General features: G+C 39.8%; 1 protein-coding gene across 2 annotated transcripts; it reads left to right on the top strand.

Annotated features, from left to right (window-relative positions):
• The first annotated feature begins 1,846 nt into the window (after positions 1-1,846).
• Positions 1,847-20,623, top strand: LOC310634091 (C-type lectin domain family 5 member A-like). Of its 2 annotated transcripts, XM_083352145.1 has the most exons (8): positions 1,847-2,066; positions 2,689-2,777; positions 4,576-4,623; positions 7,492-7,548; positions 14,605-14,753; positions 16,628-16,737; positions 18,235-18,390; positions 19,932-20,623. In XM_083352145.1, exons 2-7 carry the CDS (start codon positions 2,699-2,701, stop codon positions 18,350-18,352), a joined length of 561 nt encoding a protein of 186 aa, XP_083208271.1. In that variant the 5' UTR covers positions 1,847-2,066; positions 2,689-2,698; the 3' UTR covers positions 18,353-18,390; positions 19,932-20,623. The 2 variants fall into 2 exon arrangements, with proteins under 2 accessions (XP_083208271.1, XP_083208270.1); XM_083352144.1 differs by lacking the exon at positions 19,932-20,623 and having other exon boundaries at positions 18,235-18,434.
• The last annotated feature ends 1,086 nt before the right edge of the window (positions 20,624-21,709 follow it).

Genomic DNA, 21,709 nt, shown 5'->3' with positions numbered 1-21,709 from the left:
TAAAAAATCGAAATGTACTTATCTTTCAGTCCAACAGAAGAATGATTCTAATATGGTCTGTCTACAGATATACCATCACCACAGGCTCCTTCAAGTACACATACAAGCTTAGAGGTGTCTTTCTCTATGATATATGCCATTTTCTGCCAGCAATGTCCCTCTGGATTCTATGTAGAAAAAATAGGACCATCTTTACTCAAATGAATTAATGGAAACAGATTTACTATCAGGATTCAAAACAAGAATGAAATAATATCACAATAACTGCTTTCTGTAGGAAAATAGTCAAGAAAAGAATTGCTGCTGGTAAACACAAATGAAAGGTATCACTGGGAAAAACAGGATGTGCAAAGTAGTCCACATACTGTTGCCAATATATTCTGAGATGTAAAGGCTTTGTACATTTATCTGGCTGCTGTCTACATTCAAACATTCATCTCACAAATCTGATCTCTCACTGCGGAGAGAATATTGACAGGATCCCCCAATGGTAATTTTATCTACCTTTAGAATCTTTGTTGTGCCAAAATGACAGTAATGAGTGACAGAGTTTCAATAATCTCATTTTTGGCTAGATCAGACTATAAGTCACTAGTGGGTATTCAAGTTAAAAGAAGGTCTGGAATGAAAACTCTTTAAGCACAAACCCCATAGATTTTCTGCTGTAAGCAGAATTGCAAGTGATTATCCATATTCTATAGAATCTATTGCTTTTTTTGGTCAGGGAAAAATGAGAAAAACGTTTTTTGAAAGTCTGGAAAGCATATATAGATTTGTTTTTGTTAGAGATAAAAGGCTGAATTGATGATTTCAGCATTTGGGGATTAAAAAAGGCAAAGAGGACGAGTGAAAAAAATTAATGATAGAAAGAAGGGGGAAAAGGCATAACTGTTTTCTTTTTTCATTTAATTCCATTTTTCTTTTTTTGTTTTGTATACTTTTGTGTATCAAAAACGCTGCTGATATAACACTGTTTTTATGGAATATATTGGGGTTTTTTTGTGATACCACTTCCTTACATTCAAATCATATGGTAGGTAAGTATGGCTTAGCTGAGTTGATCATTGGGGTCCTTTTCATCTCTATTTAGAAACAGACCCTTCCTCCCTTTTCCCATCCCTTCCTCTTCTGACATTTCAAAACAGCTGCTTACTTGGAGAAGCCCAGACATAAGGCATCTTACATCTCTTCCCTCTTCGCAAAATGCACAAAGCTACTAACATTGGATGTTCTTGCTTGACAGCTACTGTTTTAACACACTGTACTACTTTTAATTTATTTTAATGTTTTGTTTTGTTTTTAAATGTTTCTGGAATAGGACAAGACTCAACACAGTTATGGGTAAACAGTGTTGTTTGTTCCCTTAATTTCCTGTTTTCTATTCAATTTCACAACTAGATTTTATCAGAGACTTCAGTCTGAACAATTTCATAATCTCTGCTACTCAGGCTCAGAATGTGGATAGAGAAGTTTTCTGATTTTCCATTTGTACAAATAGTAAAGTAGTGATCCCTGTGCGTTTCCCCAGATCCTGTCTAGTATGTCTAGAGCCAATTTCTCTTAATTAAAGATTCCTGTTTCCAAGAGTTCTGTCTCCTTAAGATGTAGATTGAGGTGGGTCCTTACATGCCCAGCACTTTTACAACTTAGTTCTCTTTAAGGCTATATAGTTATGGGGCCTGACATTCAACAGATTTGGGCAGTGTTGATTGGAGAATGTCTAATAAACTGTCTAAAAGTGTTTTCATAGCTCCAAGTCCAAAAATATCCAAGCTATCATTTTATAGTCTGTGCGTAAGTCCATGTCTAGCTGCCAAATGAGTGCTTGAGGGGAAGACTTAGGAAAAAGGAAGTATTTCATAACTGAGACACTGGCGTACATTGTCTATCATCAACTTGTTGACACAAAGGGAGAAGTAGCATAATTTCCTAGGGCTTAAGAGTTGCTTAGCAAGAGTGAGAGTGCATAAATCTAAAGGGGATGAAAAATGTTCAGACAGTCACTTACCGTCTGCTGAAGAATTATATTGGAGCACTTTCTCATCTCTGCAGAATCCTCCCGATAAGTAAAATTTCCATTTCTTCTGTGTTTTTTTCGTTTCTAAAATTCAAATTCCATCAAAGAGCAGACTGCTAATTTAGAAACCCAATAATATTACACCATCTGAAACTGCTTCAAGATAAGGATTAAACTTGTTTCAGAGATCTGTTTTGCTTTGGTTTCCTTTTGGGGGCTGAATTTCAACTCTGAAATGTTTGATGCTTCCATGTTCGCTTAAGTCTTGGACTGGAATGTTAGAAATGAACTATTTTTTTTTTTAAAAAAAATAGGATTCTCATGTAAAATACAGATGTAATAATAAAATTCATACTGCTGAAACCCGAGCAATTTGTTTTGAGTCTCAGAAGTGAATGGAGCTTTGGTCTTTTCACATAAACTCCACTCCTACTTGTTCATGGCCAGCCTAGAGTGGTATGTGGAAAGCCCATCCCAAATGGGCAATTTGCTAGCCCTGTAAATATTTTCACCCACTCTAAAACAACATACAAAACATGGGGATGGGGGAATGCATTTATTTATTTATTTGTCATTCAATTTGTCATGCCCATTGATTGATACATTGTACTTCTAGAAAGTTATCCTGCTAAAACATGGGGTGTCATTGAATTGCTACTGAAATCTTTCAGATTAACGAGGATGAATTGGCAGCAAATAGCTCCTGGAGTCGTCCTTTTACTAGTCAAGTTCACAGGGACATCTCTATTTTTTGTTTTTTGTGAGTACTGGCCAAATTTTAAATGTTTTTTTTTATGATTATGTCATTGTCTCTTTTCTTATTTCTTCCTGTCTTATATGTATGTATACACACACACACACACACACACAATATATATATATATATATGTGGATCTTTGGTCATTCGGGTTTTTCCCCGCGTAGAACTAAAGGTGTAGGAGCAACGTTTCGACGGAATCCCATCCGTCATCATCAGGCTGGTGGCTTCAGCTTCCTTCTTCTGGGAGAAGCATGTGGTAGTGGCTGTTTGTTCCTCTTTTTTAAACTGCCAGAGGGGGTATGTTCTATGGGTGGAGGTGTGCTCTGATTGGGTGGGGGATTAAGTGTGTTCTGATTGGGTGGGAGTGTGTTTTGAATGGTGGGTGTGTTCTGATTGGGTGGGGGTGTGTTTTGAGTGGATGGGCTGGTCTCAGCTGCCAGCCTTAGACCTGAGCTGGTGAGTTGTGCTGCTTTTGTTCGGCTTCATGTTTGTGGTGGTGCCATGTTTTTATAGTGGGTGTCAGTTTGCTTATTGTGTGGTTTGGAGGGGTTTAAAGTGGCTGATGTTGCAGCTGCAGTTAGGTTTCTGTTTTGTGGTTGTGCGTCGTTATCATTGTGGGTTCGGATTTGCTTTTTGAATGGTTGTGTGGTGGTGATGTCATGTGATGTTATCATGAGTTTGGGTCTGGTATCATTCTTGGTGGTTGGGACTCGTCTGTCAATCAAGGCAGGTTTCCAAATGGCTGGTAGGCGAGAGGTATCTCGTTTGTTCATGCTGTGGGGGCGTTTTTCTATCTCAATGGCTTCTCTGATTATTCTGTTGTTAAAATGTTCAATTTTGGCGATAGTTTTGGTTTTTTTAAAATCAATTTCCTACACCTTTAGTTCTACGCGGGAAAAAACCCGAATGACCAAAGGTCCACATACAAACACCCGCGAAAACCTCAGAAAACACACACACACACACACACACACACACACACACACACACATATATATATATATATATATATATATATATATACAGTGCTTTTTTGTAAAAGAAAAAGGTGCTGGAACTCATACATGTCATACAACCCGCCTTGCCTACCCCACAAGGTTCCATCCAAAAAAGGTGCCGGAACTCCGTTCTGAGCGTTCTATGAGAAAAAAAGCCCTGTATGTATGGATATGGATATGGATATGGATATGGATATGGATATGGATATGTACATATATATACTGTAAGGGCTTTGGGATTTTGAAATATGGATATGTACTGTATATATACTTGAAAAAACTAAAGCTATAATGTATAGTACATACATTATTTCTGTTAGCTTTTTATGCTCTATTGATTTTATTATAAGGTGTTTGATTGTCACGGGCAGCTCAGAATAACTGAGAGCTGGGTAGCATATAAAGTTAATTAATTATTGAAAAGTTTTGAGTTTCCATGTTTTACTGTGTTTCAGTACCTAAAGATATAAATAACCCTTATTGTTTGCAGCTGGTTTTTGGTTTTTCAAAGAAGTGATTTATATGCCACAGTCATTCCTCAGAGTGCTTTTTTTATAGTGTACTTTATTATCCCATTGAAAACTAGAGGCAGATTAATAGATAGACTGATATGGAGAACAGAAGTTTTTCTAGGGAAAAGTTGAGATTTAAACTTGACTCTTATCTCTCTTTTGAACCTGGTTCAACTCCTTCAGCTGACAATAAAGTTGACAAAACAGTTGCTTTTACTTCCTATTTTTTTTAGCAGAAGTATTGAGGATTTTTTATCAGCTGTTATTTAAAAATACTTTTCTTTTCAGTTCCACAGATCTTTCCGAAGGGGAACATTACTACAGAAAATTCTTCAGGTAACTCTACATAACAATCCAGAGATTTCTGAGATTAGAAAATAACTGGATGTGGGGGGAAGGGGGGATAAATGTACTTTGATTTCTGTTGAGGAAAAAATGTATTATGTGGCACTCAGTGAGGAAAATTCTTGAATGTTCAAATTCTCTTTTCTCAAAAGGAGTTTCCAACATAAAAATATTTTCCCCACTGAATGGGGGGGGGGGATTAAGTAGAAATAAGTAAACCTCATCTAGATGTCTCCAACGTTTTGCAACTGCATTGGTAATTAGAGGCAAAGTTCTCAAATGCTTATGCAGTAGTGGAAACAGTTGTGAGTCGTGAGCAATAAATTAGTCCAAAAGATAATAATAATAATAATAATAATAATAATAATAATAATAATAATAATAATAATAATAATAATAATAATAAAGTTGGAAGGGACCTTGGAGGTCATCTAGTCCAACCCCCTGCTCAGGCAGGAAACCTTATACCATTTCAGGCAAATGGCTGTCCAGTCTCTTGACATGGGTCATTCTTCAGCTAATGGCTTTACATGACCAGCCATATAGCATGAATTCCAGCAGCTCTTTCCATTTGATTGCCCCTGATTTCCTGATGCTCTCACACATCATCTTCAACAGGCAGATGGATAGTGCCCTCCTTGTATTACTTAATGCATGGAGGAAGTGTCAAGATTCTGCAAGCAGCAGGTCCTAATCCTTATATCCATCCTACCCATTTGGTCCAACTGAGGTGCAGTGTGTGCTTATTTGCCTCACTGCTCACTAAGGGGATTGGCTGAGAAATGAGGAGATGCCTCTTATGAAAAGTCTCATCTCTTCCTATGATGCAGACTGAGGAATGTTTAGCTCCTGCTTCATGCTAAGATGCTAGATGTGACTACATAGCAGATGAAGGGAACATGGGGCTACATTAAAAACCTCAGCTGTGACTCCATGATCACAGAGAATGGGTCTAAATATAAAGTGCAATCCATTACATGTCATATATAGTTTTAGTTTAGTTTAGTTTTATTTGATTTCTATACCGCCCTTCTCCCTAGGGACTCAGGGCGGTTCACAGGGCATATATAAATAACAATACAAAAGTTAAAAGGAAATTAAACCAGTGCCCGATTAAAAACAACAATAATAAATACTAAAAATCAATTTAAAAACCCATATTCCCCCATCAGGCCAGACCAGCTAATTCAAATAAGTGGGTCTTCAACCCGCGACGGAAGGATCGGAGGTCTGATGCCATCCGGAGCTCAACCGGCAGTTGGTTCCATAATGCCGGAGCGCCCACAGAGAAGGCCCTCCCCCTGGGGGCCACCAGTCGACATTCCCTGACCGGAGGCACCCTGAGGAGGCCCTCTCTGTGGGCACGTACTGGGCGGAGGGAAGTTGACGCCGGCAGCAGGTGGTCCCCGAGGTAACCCGGACCCATGCCATGTAAGGACTTAAAGATCATGAATAGGACCTTGAACCTCACCCGGAAGACAACTGGTAGCCAATGCAGCTCGCGGAGCAAAGGTGTAACATGAGAGTACCGGGAAACTCCCAGGACAACTCTCGCGGCCGCATTCTGTACCAGTTGGAGCCTCCGAGTGGTCTTCAAGGGAAGCCCCATGTAGAGAGTGTTACAGTAGTCAAGGCGAGAGGTCACGAGCGCATGAGTGACCGTACACAGAGCATCCCGGTCCAGATAGGGCCGCAACTGGCGCACCAGGCGAACCTGGGCGAAAGCCCCCCTAGTCTTCTGCTGTATTGTTCATAAACTGGGTCTACAACATCTAGAGGGAAATAATTAGTTCTTATAAAACCAGGAAGACCAGTTAAGCTCCCCAGTGATAACACCAAATAGACAGCCACAATTCCAATTCTGGCACAGTATTCTGGTTGGTTGCCTCTTTGAGAAGCCTAGGAATTTGAAAATCAAAGAGTTACCTTGATTGGTGGACTTTTGGAATTTGTGATGATGATGACCTCATTAATTCCTTCTACAGATGTTTCTTCATGGAGACTTCAGGAAGCTTTAAAAATTAAAAAAACACCTCAATTTTGGATATGAAATGTCTTAGAATCCTCAAAGTTGTTAATGACATATTAGACTATATTAGCCTTATGATATTTTAGATTTGTTGCTTAGTTAAGATCTGATAGTTACGTTGCTTACACTGTTATTTCCCTCCTTTTCTTTTCCTTATTACACTTTCTCTGTGTATTTGTATCACTTCTTTTTTTTGTTGGTATTATAAGGAATTAAAAACAAATATGCAAAAATCTCTATGCTGGTTGACTTGCTGAACATAGGCGTATGTGCTTTCTCTGCACGGACTTGGATGCTGTTGATATAGTCCATGGTTCGTTTCCTGGAAAAATATGTTTGAACTTTTTGTGCTTACCTGTTTGTTGCAGCTGTTTTCTTTTAGTGTCAAAAGAAGAGTAGTTTTGCTGAGGAAGATTGCATGTATGACTCATGATTCCTTTTTTTCATTTTGGATACCACTGAGTATTGATGATGTAAATTCAATTTACATTCAGGATTTTGTAATGTATTGGCCATAACTGTTTTAAATCACTTGCTTAATGTCTGATCACTTGCTTAATGTCTGACCTAGATTTCTGTGTTATATAAGGGTTGCTGTTACTGAAAGCCAGACTTGCTGTCTCCAGGCAGATAATTAGGTTCTGGGCGGGAAACTGTTACTTTAAACCTATTGGTCGCCGCCTAGAGGCTAACCGTATAAATAGCTGTGCAGCAGCCATTAGGGCTCCTTCTGTTCTCAGTTAATAAACTTGTTTGCTGTTTCAACACTTCCTCTCGAACCGAAGATATAACAGGATGTTAATGATGGATGCCATTTTTTTGTTTCCTAGTGTGGATCCCCTCTCCTGAGCCGACCTCTTCCTTCTCTCCCTGGTTTCCTACCACAGGTAAAAAGTGAAATTATTTTTTTCTCTCCTCCATATCTGATAATTAGCCAGGGATAATTGAAAGGGGAGTTGGTAAAATGATAGCTCTGCTATAGTGAAACTTTAAATATCAAGATAAAGAAAAATACCGGTAGCTCATGTTTTGGATCATCTGCAAGGTTAGGCAACATAAATTGTGAACTTTATTTTATACAGAGTGGAGAAGACAATGAACTGAAATCATCTTGTGTGAGACATTAAAAATCCCAAATTAGCTGTTTTTCTCTCAGATATTTATTAAATTATCATATCTGTATCACAGGGCTAAAAGTTCCCTCTGGGCAATAAATAGATGAGACTTAATATTAGCTACATTTGATTACTACTTAATGTCTTTTAATGGTGTTTTTCATACTGACTCAGACATGTCTATGGAGATTTCTCAATCATCCAGGTCATGGTTGTCCCAAAGGTGCTTTTCAATAGGCAACTGGACATTCTTGGTTTTTTTCCCTTGAAAATGTTTCGCTTCTCATCCAAGAAGCTTCTTCAGGTCTGAAGAAGTGAAGAAGCTTCTTGGATGAGAAGCAAAACATTTTCAAGGAAAAAACCCAAGAAAGTCCAGTTGCCTTTTGAAAAGCACCTTTGGGACACTGACCCAGTTAGGGCTGCCATATATAGGCTCTAAAAGAACACACACAACCTCACACACACCACTTTATAGTGGTCATCTAAATGCAACAATTATTCAGTTACTTGGTCATTTCCAAGTCTTTATGTCCAAGATTTTCTGCCAGACACTTTTAAGTTTTTGTACTCTCTGGTATGTGTCATCAATGATGGATTTAGCCAGCTTGTTTTCTGAAAACAATTGTTTTTTACTTTCTTCTACATTATGTGTCTAAAATATTTAAGTTTAGCTTCGTTATTAGCACTTCTAATAAGCTGACTCATTGAAATATGGTAGCTTATAAAGGTTATTCATCCAAGATATGTAACAGAATGTGTTTGGTTCTGATAGACGAGGACTCAGAGTGGTTTAACAATGAACGAGTTTATTGAATACACAAAGTCAACTGTCAACTGTCAATTGTTGCAACCTTTTATAGTGGAACTGCTTGAACTGTAACCAATCGTTGGAGTCTATTTTCCCGCTTCTTATTTATTGCAACCAATGATTGCACCTGAATCTCCCGCTCAAAACCCGACTACTTTTGCAATCTGCTATCTTCCCTGTTAGCAACTATTTACATACACAACACCCCTTACCCCCCAGTTGTTGTTATTTCTGTACAAAATCCTTTAAATATTTTGGTGGCTTATGGATTCTAGAAGGGTATCTATTGCTCTGGCTGCAAGGGACCCCTCTTCCTGAATTTCTGCTTGGCTGATTGTCTCTGTTGGACCTGGGCTCGTGGCTACCCGACTCTGATGTTTCCCTGTTGCTGTTTTGTGTATTTGTTTGTGTTTGAAGATCAGTGGTCACTGGCCTACTTCGCAGGGGTACTACCCAGTCAAATTGACTAAATGGTTGTTGTTGGGTACCAGGGGGTGAATTATTTTGCCTTTCCTCTACCTCACTCTCTGGCGTGTTGTTATTACTGAACCTGGATGTACTGTTTCCCCCCAAATATACTTTGGTCCCCATCTTCTGGCAAGCATCCACTAGATCTCTTCCTCAGCTGATCTAAGTGTCTTTTAATGATCCTATTCCCTTCCCCCTCAATAGTGTACGACAAGGGACCTAATATTTCAGTAACCACCCCTGGAATTCATTTGTCCCCTTGAGCATAGTTCCTGGCCCAGATTAAATCCCCCACTTTAAATGTTCTATTTGGAATGTCCAATTCAGCACTTGGTATAAGTCTGTCAGGGTGTAATCTGTCCAACTGGCCACCACAAGTGACTCCTAGCCAACGCCTTCATCCGTACTATTCCTGGGTGTCCTTCATGTAATTCTAATAAAATAGCTGATCTGTGGATTCCAGGAATAACCACACGATTTCCCCACAGTAAGCATCCCAAATGAACTGATAGTTCATCTTTTCTTCTAAAATAGGGAATGTATTTTTCATCCGGGTTGGCGTTTGGCCACCCGCTCAGGACCCAGGCCATTACTCTCTTTAAAGTGTGGTCATTATTTGTTGCCGCAGCTATGTCTTTAGCAGTTAGAGGCAAATCAGGAATGTCCTGTAGGGACATTATTTGTCCCGCTGGGGCAGGGTCACCCTCAGTGATGTTTAAGGGCAGTCTGCTAAGGGCATCTGCATGCCCCATGTCCTTGCCCGGTCTGTATTGAAGAGAGAATGAGTATGCTGAGAGGAAAATGGACCATCTCAGCATCCTGGGTGACATGATTTGGGGAGTCTGTTTATCTGTGGTAAACAGTCCCAACAGGGGTTTGTGGTCAGTCAGTATGGTAAAGTTCCTACCGTAAAGGTAGTCGTGGAACTTTTTAACTCCAGCCACAATTGCTAATGCTTCCCTGTCTATCTGAGCATAGTTCCGCTCTGCCTTGGTTAGTGTCCTGGAATAATATGCTATTGGTCTTTGTATTCCTTGGTTGTCTAAATGGCTGATCACGGCCCCTACACCATAAGGCGAAGCATCACACGCTAGGTAAATTGGTTTATTTTCTATAAAGTGGGTTACAGTTGATTGGCTGGAAAGAATGTCCTTTAAAATTTGGAAACTAACTCTATGTTTATTCTGCCACTGCCAAGGAGTCTTTTTATCTAAGAGTCTATGGAGAGGTTCTGCAATGGCAGCCTTGTGGGGCACAAATGTATGGTAGAAGTTTACTAAGCCAAGAAAGGCTTGTAGTTCAGCCTTGTTCCTTGGCTCAGGAGCCAATTTAATTGCTTTTATTTTTTCAGGGGTTGGATGGATTCCATTTTTGTCTATCCTGAACCCCAAGAAATCAGTGGACTTAACCCCGATGCAACATTTTTCCCTTTTTAGTTTTAAACCAGCCCTTCTAAATCTTCCCAATACCTGTTCCAGCCGCTCCACTAGCATTTCTTCATTTTTTCCAGCTATCAAGACATCATCAAAGTAAGGGCATACACCTGGTATGCCCTTTAAGGTCCTCTCCATCACTTCTTGAAAGATGCCTGGAGCTGCTGCAATGCCAAATTGCAGTCTGTGGACTCGGAACGCCCCCTTGTGGGTAACAATCGTCTGTGCTTCTGCAGCCTCTTCAGAAACAGTCAACTGTAAGTACGCATGCGCCAAGTCTAGCTTGGCAAACATGGCACCGTCCTGGATCGTGGCGAGGACCTGCTTCACCGTCGGGACCGGGTAAGCATGTTTTTTCATTCCAATGTTCAGGGTGGCCTTGTAGTCAGCGCAGATTCTCACATCCCCATTGGGTTTGAGGGGTGTGACAATCGGCGTTTCCCACAAACCACCCTCAACAGGTTCTAACACGCCTTGGCCTACAAGCCTATCGAGCTCGGCCTCGATTTTTTCCTTCAGGGCGAAAGGCACCCTGCGGGCCTTAAGCCTGATAGGTTTTACTGAGGGGTCTAGATTAAATTTAATTGGGGGCCCTTTGTATTTACCAAGGGATCCGTCGAATACGTCTGCAAATTCATTGCAGACTGATTCGAGGGTCTTATTTTTAATTATTGAATTTATTCCCCCGATCCAAATGCCCAGGGCAGGGAACCAGTTAATGCCAATTAGGCTAGTCCTATGACCCTCAGTTACTATTAAATCTAAAATCCCCTTAAATCCCTTAAATTCTACACGAAGACTAATTTTCCCTTTTATTTTTATTGGGCTTTTTTGGAAATCAGTTAATTGAATTTTTGTTGAACTAAGTGGAATTTTTCTTCCACTTATTTGTTCAATCCTATCAAGGGTTTCACTGGAAATTATTGACACTGAAGCCCCTGAGTCAATTTCCATTCTGCAAGGAACCCCTTGCAGATGGACTATGATTTTTAATTTTCCTTCTGGAAAATTGCTATTTTTCCCATTTCTCCTGCGGTTGACTCGCGCCACCTCCCCTAAATTTGGAATTTTTACCCAGGGTTTAGGGGTCTCCTTGCCACTAACGTTAGGGGTTACCTTACCTTCGGGCCACACATCGACTTCGTGAAGGCGGTTGTCGCGAGCACGGCTCCTGCAGATGGCCTGGATGTGGCCGGTCTTCCCACACGCCCTGCACTTTGCGGTACGGAATCGGCAAGATGCGCGGGGATGGTTGCCGCCGCAGCTGCCGCACCGGTTCTGGGGTTCATTGTCGCGCGGTCTGGTTGCGGTGTCCCTCCATGGTCATTGTGGCCCTGTCGCTTGTCTTTGCGGAGTTGCGGGTTGTTGACGGCGGTTAGGTTCAGGCCCTTCGCTTCTGGGTGGTCTTGGTGCCAATTTCCCGAATCGCCTGGAGACTTCAGCGATATCTTCTTCCCACTGCTGGTCCGCCTCCCCGCAGTCCACATAGCCCTCTTGGTTGATCTCGGACGACGCTGCCATGCTACTGCGGGGGGGGGGTCGCGATACCCGGTTGATTCGTACGTTAAAAGTTCATCGATCACCTCCTGCAGATCGCCAGTGGGTTTGGATATAATTCTGTTTTGTAGCTGCTCGTCCCGCAAGCCCAGTACTACACGGTCACAAATTCTTATTTCAAGATTATCGTATTTACATCGTACTGCGGCTTCCCTGACGGCAGCGACAAATTTTTTGTATGGATTCTCCCGGCCTCTGGTTTCTTTTCTCAAAGATGCGCCGCCAGAATAGTTCGGATCTCCTAGGTGTAAAGTGGACCTTTAGTTTGGCTAGGAGATCGGCATAAGGCACGCTTGAGACCGGTTGCGGTTGACACAGTCCGACAGCGACTCGATAGACCGGTGTGCCGCAAATCGTCAATAATGCTGCCGCTTTTTTCCGGTCGTCTGTGATTCCGTTCACTAGCAGGAACCCTTCGACTTGTCCGATGTATTCCTCCCAATCTTCGGGGAAGTTTGGGTCGAATTCCTTCAATGACCCAATCTGCGCCATTCGGAGAATTTTTCTTATTCTGCCGCGGCCGCTCGGTTGACTGTGACACGTTTCCGAATTTGCCGCCTTTGTGCGACAATTCCGCCAATTCTCTGGTCTTCTGTCTATCCCACCTTCGTCGCCAATTGTTTGGTTCTGATAGACGAGGACTCAGAGTGGTTTAACAATGAACGAGTTTATTGAATACACAAAGTCAACTGTCAACTGTCAATTGTTGCAACCTTTTATAGTGGAACTGCTTGAACTGTAACCAATCGTTGGAGTCTATTTTCCCGCTTCTTATTTATTGCAACCAATGATTGCACCTGAATCTCCCGCTCAAAACCCGACTACTTTTGCAATCTGCTATCTTCCCTGTTAGCAACTATTTACATACACAACAGAATGTCTTGCATTATTGATATCATACAGGAATTGTTTGTTGTTGTTGTTAGTTGCGAAGTCGTGTCCGACCCATCGCAACCCCATGGACAACATTCCTCCAGGCCTTCCTGTCCTCTACCATTTTCTGGAGTCCATTTAAGCTCATGCCTACTGCTTCAGTGACTCCATTCAGCCACCTCATTCTCTGTCGTCCCCTTCTATTGCCCTCAATCTTTCCCAGCATTAGGCTCTTCTCCAGTGAGTCCTTCCTTCTCATTAGGTGGCCAAAGTATTTGAGTTTTAGCTTCAGGATCTGGCCTTCTAAAGAGCAGTCAGGGTTGATCTCCTCTAGGACTGACTGGTTTGATTGCCTTGCAGTCCAAGGGACTTGCAGGAGTCTTCTCTAGCACCATAGTTCAAAGGCCTCAATTCTTTGGCACTCAGCCTTTCTTATGGTCTAACTTTCACAGCCATAGGAATTGTTTACAGAGAGAATTTGGTAAAACATCTGAGGGAGCAAACTTCAGAGGTTTTCAGATTAGGATTCACTATCTGTGTAATTCCCATCTCTTTATGCAAAATTTCCTATGTCTGTAGTACGTTCTCCTTACAAGAAAACAGGTTGAACAGATCTTTAAACAGCACAGTCATAAGGGTTTGTTTTTAAGTGTACAAAATCAACACCTAAAAGATTAAGAGAATTACCGTACATGTAACTTTGATTCCCATGGAATTTCCTGCAGGAATATGATAAACATGATAAGCAAACGGTAAACAGTCAATTATTCTGAAAATAAATACATAGTTAATATTCATTAATGCATACTCAAGGTTTTATAGTGTTCCTTACAATATTACAGTCAACTAAAGAAAAGTAAAAGGTGTTTTAATTATAGTATAGTATGGCTGTGTTAAATATTTTTAATTGGAACTTTGGCCCTGAAATTATGTCCTAAAATGCAGGTGTCTGAATTTAGGCTAAGCTAACTGCACATAGTGTGACAAACCTGCACAAAAACATTGAATTATGGAAGTTCTATTGACCTGTTTTGGTCTAGTGACATTTCAGCAGAAACTAAACCTGAACACTTTGACAGCTCTGGATTCCAGATATTTCAGTCAACAGTGGAGTCCTGAACAAGCCTCTTGTGCTACAAAAATCTGGATGGCCACTAGTTAACAAGAAATAGAAAACTCCTTATCTGTTATCTTGTGATCATGTGGATTTTGGCACCTAAGCTCTGGTTACATTAGCTCTACCTGAACTTAAAGCTACCTCTTGCCCTGGGGGATACACATTTTAATTGAAAGGAAGGTCAATGGGTACAGTTCTCCCTTTTTTCACTCACTGAATGTTATGCTGGAAGAAAGGGCAAGTCAGATCAAGAAGCAGGAAGCTACTGAATAATGAAGAACCAGATTCAGCAATTAGATCAGCATCTTGCTCCAATGTGCGACAGAAAAACAGACTCCCAGTCACTATAAAAAAGACATTCTACAAAAAACATACTCAAGAAACAGCGATGTGTCCTGTAAATAAGATAAAAATGCTTGTATTGGTACCAGGAAATAACAGTCAAATTCCAATGATAAAATTTACTGTAAATGGAACAAGGATTACCCTTGTTTATATGCTTTGTCTTTCTGGCACTCCTGAAGCTGCAAATCACTTTCAAAATCATTTATTCCTTCCATCTTTTGCTATAGTCAGAATTCCTTTGAAGCAACCAAAGTGGGAACGATTCAGAGGGCATGATTACTTGTTTTCTGAAGAGAAAACTGCATGGCTGAACAGCCAACTTGATTGTAAAGAATGGAAATCAGACCTTGTGATCATCGACAACTCAAAGGAACTGGTAAGTCTATGGTCACCTGGGAAGAAACAAACTTCATCTTTGAAGGGTTTATGCCAGGGGTCTTCAAGCTTGGCCCTTTTATGACTTGTGGACTTCAACTCCCAGAATTCCTCAGCCAGCAAAGCTGGCTGAGGAATTCTGGGAGTTGAAGTCCACAAGTCATAAAAGGGCCAAGTTTGAAGACCCCTGGTTTATGCTCTTATACCCCTTTAACCTGGGGAAAGAATCATGTCAGGATATTTAGACCATCCAGTGAACGAGTGAGGCAGTCACAATCCTCTGACAAAACAGATATATCTTTAGGATTCCAGAGGAAGCTTATTTGTCATAGTTGGAAAATGGATTGTAGGATGGAGTATGAAATACAGAGATATTCAGGTTAATGTGCGAGGCAGACCTACCTTACATTTTGGATAGATTAACCATGAGTCAAAGAAATCAAGAGTTAGCAAGGCTTGAAAGAAATATAAACTTTGCAGTGAGAGCTATGGATGAGAGGAATGAGAGCAAGTGTATCCTGAAGAATGCATGGCATACGTCATTGGGTTTCTCAGTAGACGTAGTTTTTACTTGTAAGGAAATTCTAGTTTTGATGGGTACTGTTTTGAACTGGAGAGTGAATGTCACACAGTGTTAACCATTCAAGGTGCACTTTAAAACAGAGCAGTATAAAGTATGAACATACTATTTTAGATCCAAGAGAAACAACTATGGATTGTATCTTTCTTTGCTAAGCAAAAACTTCTTAGCATCTGTAAATATACATCTGGTATGTTTAAATTACTTTTAAAATGACCTCTCATAAACTGGAAGGGACCCAGGCACTCTTCTATTTTGCAGTGAACTCTGAAAGGAGAAAAGCTTGCAAATTGATTAGCATCAGAAACACCAGCAATATTTCAACTTCCCAAATCATCTTGAAGTGAATTTGAATACCCAAACAAACCCGCCTGCTTTGGAGATTGATCCAGTGTTTTTTGTCCCCCCCCCACTACCAAAGCAAAATGTATTTTAGGGTCCAAACTGAACAGGATCATATGAGAAACTTCAGAACTATTTTGGAATAGGACTATAGTACTCTACATTTGTTTCCAGTCAAAATTTGCCTTTATTGGGTGGCTCAAATCACAGAGTTTCTGGAAGTGATGTGTTTTCACTGGTACATATATTTTGTGTATGTCTGTTTCTGTATGTCTGTGTATTAGGCAGGGCTTTTTTTCTCATAGAAAGCTCAGAACGGAGTTCCAGCACCTTTTTTGGATGGAACCTTGTAGGGTAGGCAAGGCGGGTTGTATGACAAGTGTGAGTTCCGGCACCTTTTTCTTTTACAAAAAAAGCACTGGTATTAGGTATGGTCAACAGATGCATCAGCGGCAATAGAGATCCAGTTTTTCCCAGTCTGCTATTCCAATGCCACTTTGCAATTTGTTTGTTGGGTGGCTGCTATGGAACAAGTCTGTGGAATCAACTGATTCTCCACAATCTTACAAGCAAAGGCTACCAGAACTCGGAAAACAGCATTTGATTTGCCAGATGTCTGGTATATTGAAAAGATTTTAAGCATAATTTATATTTGTTTCCCCACCTATCGCCCTTAGTAAACTATACAGAATTGATTCTTTCATGTGGCACTTGAGAAGCTAGAGATGAAAGTGAACAAGATTCCTATAGCTTTAAACAGTAAATGTGTGACTTTGGCAGATGCGTCTTCTATAATTTGAATCTGGCAATGTACTCAACGTATATCCTTCATCAGGGTGAAAAAGTATAGGGAATTCACACCTGTCTGTTCAGACTACTTCAGGTTGCTCATGATTGTCATGGCCCTTAAGAAGAACCTTTGATTTTCCATATTTATTTTCCTTTCTCACCAGGAATTTATTACTAACAAAACAGCAATGGCTAATTATTTCATTGGACTCTCCTACTCTGAATCAGCAAAACACTGGGAGTGGATTGATCGCAGAGAGCACAACATGAATCTGTAGGTTTCATTTTGTTTCTCCATTCTCTGTTTTAGGGAGGGATTTTATTTTCCCGATACAGCATGTGATAATTTTATATGTTCTGCTTCATTGATGTGTAACTTCCTTTTTAAATCTGCATGAAAATATTGCAACTAGCTATTTACTGGTATAAATGTACTTTCTCAAAGGTTTATTTTTTCCCTTTCTTAAATGATAATACGGACCATCTATAGGTCCTAGAATATTTACTAGTAGAATCCAATACTTTCCATGTGTCCAACTCATTACTATTTTTTAAAGGTCTATGTTTTGTTTGCACACTATCAGTGATAATTTGGAACTATAATTGTGTTCATTCACAATTCTGAAGGAGCGCTGGCATAGAATTACGTACAAAAACACAAATGAAATACTGCTGCAGCACTTGTTCACTTTCTGTGGGCCTTTTGTTAAAATACGATATCTATTAAGCTCTATGATTTTTACTATTTTATGCTTTTTAATGCACTGGTCCAACACATTTATATTTAAAATTAGGATTTGTCTGTAGCCAATTTCCAGCATCAGTTTTAGATGGGAATTTAATTCTGGAACTCTAACACTTCCATAAAGTTGAGGAGGAGGATAATTTAATGAATGCTGACTTACAAATATAGGTAGTAGTTTGTGGTGAGGAGGCTCTGATTCAATTCTTCCAGAGCTAAGCAACCTCTGTTTCTCCAGAGGCAAATTGTGGTGGGTCTACTTCTTTGCTTTTTTTTTGTGCAGAGGAGAACAACTCATTTTCATTACAAAGGGGCATTATCATATGGTGAACTTTTGAGGCAGCTAAATCTAGTTGTTATTTAATTAACATTATTGGCCCAGAATGAATTGAGATGTTGATCACTGTGGTTTCAGATGAGTTGAAGTTCTAACAGGAACTGCTTTCTATCGTATAATTGTTTGTCAATTCATTTAACTCCAGATAATTTCTTACCGTGTCAGTGTTAGTACAAAAATCAAGTGTTAGTAAAAAAAAGTGTTAGTAAAAAAATCAAGAAGAGCTCAAGAATGCAGTCTGTCTTAGCTCCAACAGACCAAAGTGAGCTAATTCTGCATTCTGGATAAAATACTTTAATTCATTAGGATTAATTCCCAATTTAATTTATAATCAGACCTTTATTTTCTTTTTGCCTTTAATAAACCAGAACAAAGGGAAAAAAATACAAATAGTGAAAAAAAAGTAATACAACAAAAATGATCTTTTATTAAAGTTAGATTTCTGTTCAGGTTTTGTGCCATTTTAAACCTGCCCTTTATAAAAGCTAATCTCCAATGTTGGCTTCTTTGCTTATGTCAGATTTTACCTTCTTTTTTTCTTTCCATGTTCCTTCACAACCTTATCAAAAAAGAATGGTTTGAGTTGTAAGGTTAATATATTTTTATTTTGGGCCGGACACACGCTTTACGTTACTAGATTTGTTGAACCAAACTCAGATATTTTTTTTAACAAAATGTGCTCTTGTTGACAGCTTTCCAATTAGAGCAACAATGGATAAAGAGTGTGCTGCTATCGGGGCAGGAGGTGTGAGTCCAGTATCGTGCTATGATGAATTCAACTGGATTTGTGAGAAGACCTATGTTGATTGAAAGAATCCTCTGCAGGGCTGCCTAGGAGTGAAGACTGAGTAAATAGTAGACCTTGTTGATTAATAAAATACTTATATCCTTTCGTGATCTCACTCCTTCATTTACTATAAGCTACTATATTTGCTGCTGAATCAAGATCTTCATGTCATTTTATACTGTAAGGGGGGGGGGGAGGGAATGGAAATCATTTCCAAGCTGCAAGGATTTTGTATCAAGACTTTTCTTCCTATATAGAAATCTCTCTACAATTGTGTGAATAGAAAATATGAAGAGGCGAGATACTAATCTAGGGGTGTCAAACTGCCGGCCCATGGGCCGGTTGCCTCATACAGATGCCGTGCTCACCCCAGCTCCGGCAATGCAAAAAAAAACAACGTGATACGTCGTGACAAGTCACGTGATGCGGCGACTTTGACACCCGTGTATTAATCAGTAGGAATTTAGATAGAAGGTAATCTGGAAAAAGATACAAGGCTCATATATGACTATGTTCTCCCTCTTTCTTTCCCAATAGCTGAATGAGATCTTGCAGGGGCCAAATCAGGCTCATGTGAACATACTGTATTTGCCTAATTATCCCCTTTGGTGGCTGTCTCAGGATCCCCCAAAGAGCAAGTTCTTTTTCCTGAAAATACTGCAAGGTGACTGTGAACTGTCATAGGATCCACGTCATACTAAACTTGGATTTCTTTAACTGAGTCAAAAGCCATGGTTTACAAAATTATATTGTGTTTAGCCAAACACATGAATCCAAGTCAATCCAGATTGAAAATGAAAAAAAAAACCCTTGCTTTTTATGAAAAAAAAAAACTTGCTTTGCTTCAACTGCTGTGACATCTAACATGTTGGGATCTAAATGCCAGTTCATCTGAATTCAGAGGTCTCCTGACATTTTTCCATGGTCATTCTGGAACACATTTTCAACATTATAGACCAGGGGTGTCAAACTGCTGGCCCATGGGCCAGATGCATCATGCCACAACTGAGCCCACCCCAGTTTTTCCGGCAATGGAAAAAAAGTCGTGATATGTGGTGATACCTCATATGACATGGAGAGTTTGACACCCCTGTTATAGACGTACCAATGTTGAGGGGCATCATATCCACACTTTTTACATGAATCTCAAAACACCAGTTTGCCATGCAGTTATGTTGGATCTTATAAGCTGCCTGGGAAATTTTACTACAGCCACTTAGTGGGTGGTTTTTTTTTGCATAACCTACATTTCCTGCAGTTTCCATTGTTTTGAATATCTATTTTGTATGGCATTTTTGGCTAATTTTGCTACTGTGCAGAGAATATTAACCCTTCTGTTTCCTTCTTGATGGAATCTATCTGAAGCCAAGTTGTATTTCTGTTGGCCACATTTTTTTCTTTTAGCAACTGACCATACAGAAGTTTATCTTTCCAAGTTTTCATTCCTTATTCTGACTGGTCAGTTTTATATACTGCTGTTGATTCTGCCACATTCAAAATGTTTTCCTTGGAGACATTTATTAATATTTTTGCTTGCTTTAATGTACAATAATTGTTTATGAATTTGCTAATATTTTGACACATAATATTTTTTTATTACAGATTTTGATTACAATTGTAAAAACTAAAACAAAGTTAAAGAAAGAAAAAATAGTAATAAAGCACAGAAACACAAGAAAAAAAGAACACGATAAAGTAAAAATACACGAACAAGTGCCTTCCAACCTTCATTACAACAAGTAAAGACAAATGTAGTAACTCTTCAACCCCTATAAGGTTACAAACAGATATCTCTTCATCTCATATCCAATCTCTTATCTAAAAGCCAAGTCCATAAAACATCAACTTTTCAATCCTGGCGTTACTTGCAGCAACACTGATGGCAGGGCTAAGGACCCAGATCATGGGCAAGTACCGCCGTTCTGAGAGAGTGGTAATAAGCTACCTGGAGCAATGACTTAATTCTGTAACAACACACTTTGAATCTACCTACAAGTTGATACAATTAATTTACTAACACACTATTCAGAGTATATGCAGGTGGTGGAACTAAATCTGCTGTCTTAATTATGGAGCTTGAAGAGCACACCAAGAGCCTTGGTGGCGCAGTGGTTAGATTGAAGTATTGCAGGCTAACTCTGCCAACTGCCAGTAGTTCGGTCCTGACTCAAGGTTGACTCAGCTTTACATCCTTCTGAGGTCGGTAAAATGAGGACCCAGATTGTTGATGGCAATATGCTGACTCTCTAAACAACTTAGAGAGGGCTGTAAAGCTCTGTGAAGCAGTATACAATTCTAAGTGCTATTGCTGTTGCTATTGAAGGGAGAGTCAGTTGCTAAAGCATTTGTTCCCACAGAGAGGGCCTCCTCAGGGTGCCACCGGTCTTAGAATGTCGTCTGGTGGCCCCCAGGGGGAGGTCCTTCTCTGTGGGCGCCCCGGATTTATGGAATCGGTTGCCGGTCAAGCTCTGGATGGCGCCCGACCTTCACTCCTTCCAACACGATCTGAAGACTCACTTATTCGAACAAGCCGGCCTGGTCTGATGGGGGATGGGTTGGGATTTTATTGTTGTTTTTAATATATCTATTTATTGTTTTAGTTTGGGCATTGTGTTTAATTCTTTTTTAACTTTTGTACCTTTGTATTTTTATATGTTTGCCCTGTTCACTGCCCTGAGTCCCTCGGGAGAAGGGCGGTATACAAATAAAGTTATTATTATTATTATTGTTAAAGAAAGCACTAGTATGAGTCATTTCATCCTTCAGATGGTAGCTCTGAGTAGTTGGAATGAATGTGGGTCTGGACCTACAATGTGTATGTTTTCCTAATGCAGTTTGTTATAATGTGGTAATATCTCCAACACCAGAAGATTTTGTAATAAGAATCAAACAAAATGTTTTGTCCTAAAAGAAAGGAAATTGTGTTCTTGATAAATGGATACTGTGGTTTCATTGCCACATCAAATTCAGGAACTAATTCTGCTGTGAAGTCACTCATGGTCATTTCAGAGGAGCCAACAGTTCTCAGATAGTTGTAAAGAATGATAGTTTTGAAGACATCGGATGGGGTTATAATATTTATTTAATTTATAAATGCACACACAGGAAATAATGTGGGAATATCTACTTTAGGCAATCCAATAGCTATCTGCATCCACTCTCAAAGACAGCTGCTGCACTTGAAGAAGACATCAACAAATATTCAGTAGTCCAAACTATCCATTATAACCAGGGCTTTTTTCCTCATAGAACGCTCAGAACAGAGTTCCGGCACCTTTTTTGGATGGAACCTTGTAGGGTAGGCAAGGCGGGTTGTATGACGTGTGAGTTCTGGCACCTTTTTCTTTTACAAAAAAAGCACTGATTATAACTATATCAAA

The sequence above is a fragment of the Vipera ursinii genome (assembly GCF_947247035.1).
Source record: "Vipera ursinii genome assembly, chromosome: 2".
NCBI classification, from domain to species: Eukaryota; Metazoa; Chordata; class Lepidosauria; order Squamata; family Viperidae; genus Vipera; species Vipera ursinii.
The sequence above is the reverse complement of the archived record's forward strand: the minus strand, read 5'-3'. Positions and strand labels throughout refer to the sequence as shown.